The 8,113-nt window shown below is 33.4% G+C and overlaps 1 protein-coding gene across 5 annotated transcripts in view; it reads left to right on the top strand.

Moving 5' to 3' along the window:
- Nucleotides 1–5,788: 5,788 nt before the first annotated feature.
- Nucleotides 5,789–8,113, top strand: part of LOC21391078 — a 7,714-nt gene continuing 5,389 nt past the window's right edge. For 3 of the 5 annotated variants that reach the window (XM_024168919.1, XM_024168917.1, XM_024168916.1), the window contains exons 1-7: nucleotides 5,789–6,004; nucleotides 6,172–6,314; nucleotides 6,524–6,608; nucleotides 6,804–6,857; nucleotides 7,014–7,105; nucleotides 7,223–7,326; nucleotides 7,562–7,637. In XM_024168919.1, coding sequence (XP_024024687.1) covers nucleotides 5,948–6,004; nucleotides 6,172–6,314; nucleotides 6,524–6,608; nucleotides 6,804–6,857; nucleotides 7,014–7,105; nucleotides 7,223–7,326; nucleotides 7,562–7,637 — 611 coding nt within the window. In that variant the 5' untranslated portion in view covers nucleotides 5,789–5,947. Of the gene's footprint in view, nucleotides 6,005–6,171; nucleotides 6,315–6,523; nucleotides 6,609–6,803; nucleotides 6,858–6,996; nucleotides 7,106–7,222; nucleotides 7,327–7,561; nucleotides 7,638–8,113 lie in introns of those variants that run through there. The other 2 variants (XM_024168918.1, XM_024168920.1) reach the window with 2 other exon arrangements.

Below are 8,113 nucleotides of genomic sequence, written 5' to 3'. Positions count from 1 at the left end.
ATAGTCTTGCATGGATTCAACGTGGTAACCAAAGACAAGAAGATTGGTTTAGGTTCTTACAAGCATTAAATATACCTCCTAGAGCATTAGCGTTAGATATGCCTATAAGATGGAACTCAACTTACATAATACTTCAACAATGTATCCCCTATAAGGATGCTATAACAAACTATATGTGTGTAAAAGTAGGAGTAGGACATATAGACACATATGATTGGCAAATTGCTGAAGTTTTGTATCAATTTTTAGGTAGGTTTCATGAAGTGACTCTAAAACTTAATGGAACATATTACCCAACATCACCTTTAGCTTTAGGAGAACTTTTATGAATTCGTATTTTATTTAGCGAATATAGGGAGGACCCAATCTTAGCAGTTCATATCCATTCTATGGAAAAAAAATTTATAAAATATTGGTCTAAGTTGCCTTTGTTGTATGATTTATATACTATTATTGATCCTAGATTAAAATTAGAAGGTTTAGAAAGTGGTTTAGAAAACTTAGGTGAATTTTTAGGCATCAAATGTTCGGACCAATATTCAATAATAAAGGAAAAAAGATAGTCGATCTATAGTAAATATGATATTAGGTTTAGAGTATCTCCTAGAGTACAGGAACCGCAACAACAAGATGAAAACCCGCATTCATTCTTGAATGTTTTCAGGTTAAAGAAGAAGAAGAAGACAACTCAAACAGAAGCTGGGAGTGAATCTTCGTAAATAAGTGGCAGTGGCAGCGGTGGCGACAGCTTTAATGAGCTTATGGCGTACCTCGGTGAAGGCTTAGTAGTCGACGATACGGCAGAATCGTTTGACTTAGTTCAATGGTGGAGGGCACGGGCATTAACTTGGCCAATCCTAACTCGATTGGCAATGGATATATTTTCGATCCCAGTCTCCACTATTTCATTCGAACAAGCCTTCAGCACGACAGGAAGAATACTTGAGGGACACCGGAATGCATTGCAAAGGGATATTGTTGAAGCCTTGATTTGCATTAAGGATTGGGATCGGGCCGATCAACGTCTACAAGATACAATTTCGCCGGCAAGCCAAGAATGGATCGATGGATTTAATCGATTAACATTTAATTTTGAAGACGATCCTTCAGCTTCAAATTAAATTGTAAATTTATAATTTGTAAATGTATTTACTTTTGACATTGTAATTTCTAATTGTATAACTTTGTATGTTTATAAAATTTGTAATTCGTCAAAAAATGATTGCACTCTTTTTTCCTTGCCAAGTTTTTATCCTAATTGAGTTTTTCTTGGTAAGGTTTTTAACGAGGCAATCATGAATTACGAATTTAATATACATAATTAATATACATGATTAATTTATTCAATTGTGTAAATAATGTCTATTGAATGTTGATTTTGATTTTTATATAATTTCAACACAAACTAACCTAATAATTATAAAAATTAAAAAATATTAAAAAAATTTCGGACTATTCGGGCGGGCTCAGGCGGCCCGGCCGGGTTCGGGTAGCCAAATATAAACCTGCGGCCCGTTCAAGGGCATTTTCGAGCTCAGGCGTGTCGGGCTCAGGCTCGGGCAAAAACTTGGTATTTTTGGGCGGTCGCGGGCGGCCCGTCCAAAATTCCAGCACTACTTCTGATTATGAAATTATTTTGCAAAAACCAACAAAAATAATTAAAAAACAATTGCAGTAACAAAATGAAACAATTCCCCTCCCGAACCCAAAAAAATTAACTCAAACCAAAATAAAAAAAAAAAACCCCAGAAAACTTTCCTTGTCCTCCACGTCTACCCCGACAACGACGAAGCTCCCACTCCCACCCTCCTCCTAACGGCAACAATCCTCTCCCCCTACGGCAACCAAGCTCACTCCAACAACATGCATATGAGCAAATCGCTATAACAACAAGAGCAATGTCACATTTTCCAATGACAAGAAATCTCGCCGCCGTCCCTGCGAGCTTGTGTCATCAAGCAATACGTATTTCTCCATTGGAGTAGGCTAAAAAAAACTATGTTTTTTAGTTGTTTTTCATCTTAGTTGAGTTTAAAACTATAAATAAGTGCCAAAGTCAACAGTTTCCTTAGTTTTATAGACAAAGTTAGACATAAAAGGCATTTTGAATGCTTTCTTACATGTTAAGAGGTGTTTCGAATGGTTTTAAACAGCTAAGAATATTTTGAAACAACGTACATAGAATTTATAAAATTAATCTTAAAACATGTATTTTATTAAGTCAGTAAAAAAGTAAGTTTACGTGGCACAAACTTTATATTATGGGTGGTATTAATGTAAAGGTAGAAAAAAGGGGTGGTTGTTGGTCCCCACCTCAACTAAGGGGCCCACAATGACCGATCGATGGCCTTGACATTAAGGACATGTTTACTTATTTGTAATCGGAGTGGACATGATTTGGAGTGGGTAGGAATCGGAGTTAAAATAAGTTGTTTACTTAGGTTCCAGGAATCAAAATCGGAATCAATCCCAATCCTATTCATACGTTTACTTACGCTCAGAATCGGAATAAACTGTTATAAATTTACTTACCTACCCTTTAGTAGATTTTTGTGTGTTGAACTTTAAAAAAAAAATTGTATATTATGCTAACTATCTTAATATTAGAATAACTAACTAGTAATTCGATTTTTTTAATCACACCTAATTAATCATCTAAGTTATTTTTCTCAATAAATTTTAACTCAATTTCAAGAAAAGAATATGATGGTAATAAAATAAGAACAAAATAACTAAGTTTTAAGTCATAAACTTTCAAAAAGAAGTTCCAAGTCATAAATCGAAAAATATATCCTAAGCATAATAAGTACTAACATAATTTAAGTAAACTAATAATTGGCTAATCTAACACTTAAACCCCACGACTAAGAATTTTGAGGATGTATCCCCTCTTGAGTTGATCCGGAATGTTGTAGAATACACGTAGCAAATCATGCTTTGTTGCTAAAATATTGGTGGCATCATGAACTTGATCATCATCTAAGCCATCAATTTTCAACATTTCTTGATACAAGAAAACCGGTCCCATTACTATAGCCAGCATCTACCAAGTAGTAATAACCTATCAACCACTATAAAAAGTAACAATATTAAACAATGAGCAAATAGATAATATACAAACAATATAATGTCATTAAAAAAATTTTAGTGTTGTTGTATAAAATTACCGTTAGGAACCTTTAAACCATTTCTTCTAGTCACTATGTCCCTTAACACACGCATATCGTGCATTGAACCTTCCCATCCCGGTAGGACATATATAAATTGCATGTCTTGTGAACAAACTCCTAAGACATTAGTAGCAATCTCATTTTTCCTTGTTTTATATCTTGATTTTTCTGCCTCTAGCACACGAACTCTTACATACGTTCCATCCAATGCTCCCAAACAATTCTACATTATTATGAAAAAGAAGCATAAAATTTTAAGAACACAAATATAATTTAAAAACAAATTTTTTCAAAAAAAAAAAAAAAAAAGAGAACACATACCTTAAACCACTTCCATTTAGGGTCAGTTGAGTTCTCCAAAACTGGTTCTGGGTTTTTCCAAAATTCTTTTTGACACCGAATAATTGCTTTTAAACACTCGTGGAAACATTTACTAATCGTTCTTCTGGATCTCTTAAAATTGAAACTAATCACCCTGTTCTTAACATGATGAGCTAGGATGTGCAAAAACATTGCAAGCATCTCCTCAACAGATACATTTCTTGTGCTTGTCAAATCTCTTTTCTCACATAGAAGCTTGCATAATCTTCTAAATGTTTCTTTATCCATTCTTAATTGTGCCACACACTTGATATCACTTTCGTAAACCAAATCATACAAGTGACCTAATTGTTTATATACCCTTACAACCATCTTTGGACTTCGTATCCTTCATTCATAATAAATAGAAACAAAGGTACACATAGCAGCACACACAACCATAATCATTTGTAACATCATAACTATCTCTTTTATCACTACAACTACTATCTTCTCTCGTACTAAAAGTCTAGACATGATTACTCTATATTATCAACATATAAAATTAGATTTAGTATCACATTGTATATTATAAAAATGAACAACAATAGGCATAACACAAGAATCAAATTATAAGAAAAAAAGGAAAAAAAAACTAGAGTGCTAGAATCACGAGAAATAAAGAGGGATATAAATTATTGATAGTTTCAGTTTTCTAATCTTATAGTAGAAATTCTTAAAATAAAACAGATATAAGAGTTTAAAGAAATAAAGAGGGATAAAAAAACTAGAAGCATTACTACGTGTTCTAGTACTCTAGTTTTTGCTATTCTAGTACTCTAGAAGGAAAAAAAGCTAGAAGACAAAAATAGAGGATGAAAAGCTAGTACGTAGTTTTGTTATTCTAGTACTCTAGAAGGAAAAAAAACTGAAAAGCTAGAAGCATTATCAACGTGGAAAGGAACAGCAAAACTACGTCTTCAACAACAACAACAACAACAACAACAAAAAAGCAAAACGAAAACAAAAATAGAGGATGATTTATGGCTTACTTGCAAATTGAAGAATCGCGGCAGAAGAGGGGAAGAGGGGATGGTAAATGGCTGAGAGACAAAGGGAGAAATAAACCCTAGAGAGTTAAATAAAGGAGAAAAATTAAGGGTAAATTCGTAATTTTGTATTTAATATCAGGATTAGGAGTGGCAATCCGGTGGGGGGTGGAGGGAGTGCCAATCCCATTCCTTAATCCCAAATTGGTGTGGGGCCCACACATTCTCACTCTCATTCCAGGATATAAATGGATAAGTAAACATAGATGGCATGTTTAATACCAGGATTGAAGAATGGGAGTGGGAAATGAGAGTCAATCTCATGTTTACTTGCTCTTTTTTATCCTGGAATGGGAGTGAGATTGGTGAGCCCCACTCAAATTTGGGATTGAGGTATGGTATTGGCACTCCTATGCCCCCCCTTGGGATTGAGACTCTCATTCCTGATATTAATATTAATTTACTATCATACCATTATTTTATTTATAAATACACAATTAAAAATAAAATTTAAAAAATAATAAATGCAACATATATTTATTATTTTATTTGCCTAATATTATAATATTAGCATAATTATTGTTAACTTTAATATAATAAATATGTACTTTATTTTTTAATAAATTAATAATATTTTTTTATTTTTTAACACTATTTTTTATTTTTATTTATTTTATTTAAATTTATTTAAATTTATTTAAATTTTATTTTTATATTTTAAATAGTTGTAAAATTTATATTTATTATTTTAGTACCCAATTATTACACTAAATATTTTAATTATGATTAATTTTAATATAATAAGTACACAATATATTTTTTAAATTGAAAATATCAAATTGATTTAAAGGGTATATTAGTACTTTTATACTTTTTTATTCCGATTCTGAGTGTAAGTAAACGTATGAATGAGATTTAGAATGACTCTGATTCCGAATCCTATCACTAAGTAAACAGCTTATTCTGACTCCGATTCCTCACTCCTAATCCTACTCACTTCGAATCCTGCCCACTCTGATTCATGTTCATTCTAATTATGTGTAGGTAAACATACTAAGAGTTGATTCTGAATCTCAATTCTCATTTTCTACTCCTGATAAGTAAACATGCCCTAACGGTTACAGTTTCCCTTTGTGGGTCCCTTTCTTTATGTTGACGTTGCCGCTTCATCAAGCAACCTCCCCGCCACATCAACGGTCACAAACCACCCCAACCGCAACCCCAAAACCTTCCCATCACCGTCCAATCACGAATTGCTCAATTCCCCATTAGAATTCTCTCCTACGAAACATCACCATCGTCGTCCTTGCCATCCCCCGACCCGAAACGCCAAGAAGAAAAACCGAAACGCGATACGAAAAAAAAAAAAAAAACACAATTTTTCAATTTCGCGGCATCAGAAGATCAGAGAGACCAATCAACAGCTCAATGTTCGCCAAAATTTTCCAGAAATCCAAACAACAACAGGAAAATTCTCCTCCTCAGGTAAGCGATCGCTTTTGATTATCTCTGTTTATCAACATCTGAAATATCTTCTCCGTTGATTCTTCGTATCTACGATGAACTCGCTATGAAATCGGAGCAGAATTTGTATAGATATACGTAATTGCTCGTGTCTTTAGTAGTTTACTGAATTTCATTTCGAAATAAAGTTCGTTGGACAGAACAATGTGCCCGAGAGAAGTTTAACACCAGCGGATTTTAATCCGCGAATTGCTCTTCACTATGGGATTCCATCTACGGCGTCCATTCTCGCGTTCGACGCAATCCAACAGCTGATTGCAGTAGGAACTCTGTAAGTCAACATATAGGAATTGAATTATGGCAGCTTTGTTAGTATTTTTATTTCTATCTGAATTTTTAGAATATTATTACATATTACAATTATCTGTAAAAGAAAGATCCAATTTTTACCTGAATAGAGCACGTCTCAATCAAGGTAATATGGGGAGGGAGAGAATTTTATAGTAACCCGAATTTATTATTTTTTATTGAAATTTGCAGGGATGGTAGAATAAAAATAATTGGTGGTGATAATATTGAAGGGCTTCTTGTATCTCCTAAGCAATTACCCTTTAAATATCTAGAGGTTTGTACGAGTTTTATTTTAATATAATTATTAGTTTGTATATGTTGCTGTTTTCTTTCCCTCACATTGGAAGTTTTGGAACTCTAAAATACGCTTTATGCTGAAATGAGATTATATTCTGAGAAAGCTAGTTTCTGTATTTTACTTGGTTTTTCTTGAAATTCATTTATTGATTTCTTCTGTATATTTTTGCAGTTCTTACAAAATCATGGTTTTCTAGCCTGTGTCTCAAGAGATAATGAAATTCAGGTATCTAGTGCTCAATATGAACGCCATTATTATCCATACATGGTTCCTTGTTATCTTAATCCTTCTTCGCTTTCTCTTTTATACTCTCCTTCCCCACTTAAAAGAGATTCTTCACTAACAATGCTGATCACTTTAGTAGGTTAATCACATTGGCAGGTTTGGGATTTGGAAAACAGGGTAATAGCTTCAACTTTGCAGTGGGGATGCAATATAACTGCCTTCTCTGTCGTTTATGGCACAAGCTACATGTATAATACTTGCATAGCTGTTTATTGGACTATAACCTATTTGGAATTTGACAATAGAAACGACCAATGAATCCTGATAAATGACTTGAAGCATTTTCACACTCTCATTACATTCAGGTATATTGGAAGCGAGCATGGGGATGTATCTGTGTTAAAGTACGATGCTGAAGACAGAAAAATTACTCGGCTTCCATATTATGTTCCTGCAAATATCATAGCTGGTACCATATATCTTTACTTGTAGCTGCTTGATAACTAATCTGTGAAGTGGTCACTAGTATTATTATATAGCAAATAAACTATATATTTTAATATTTTATCCTTCTGGTTGATTCAAGTACATATAAGGTAAAGATACCATTTTTCTTCCCTGCACATACACACACATATTAATGACACTTGTGTTAATTCCGTAATTTTGATGTCTAAAGTCGAAGTTTTCATCAAATTTTGCAGATGCAGCTGGTGTGTCCTTGCCTGATCATCTTCCCGTTGCTGCGGTTCTCCATCAACCTTGTTCTCAGGGAAACAGGCAAGATACGATCTTCCTAAATCTACCGCACCTACTATGATTAGTTTCGGTTTTGCATCCAAAATATATAAGTTGGTTTTCAAAGATTTTTCTATGCCCAACTTCGTCGTCTTTTAAGAATTCTTTTCTTCTTGAGAAATACAGATACCACCCATTGCTTTATATTTGAGTTATTTGGATTTGTGTTCTTTTAGGCCATGAACTTCAATAGCTTTTGATTTATTCAGAAATCAGAACTTACACCTTTTGCCAAAATCCATGTTTACTGTTAGACTGAATCCTCTATTGAAAATGTTTAATGAAGAACTCATAATTGTATGGGTACTCGCATCGAGTCTTCCTTTGTGACTAAAAACATATTACGATTATTAATATATGCAAATGACTGTTGCAAACCAATTTCACAACTTCCAAGTTCCAAGCATAGAATATTGCTTTCTATTTAAGTAAACAGATATATGGTCTTTCTCTTTCCC

This window comes from Morus notabilis, unplaced genomic scaffold (genome assembly GCF_000414095.1).
Source record: "Morus notabilis unplaced genomic scaffold, ASM41409v2 Scaffold997, whole genome shotgun sequence".
Classification (NCBI taxonomy): Eukaryota; Viridiplantae; Streptophyta; class Magnoliopsida; order Rosales; family Moraceae; genus Morus; species Morus notabilis.
Note: the sequence above shows the minus strand (reverse complement) of the source record. Positions and strands in the feature narration are given on the sequence as shown.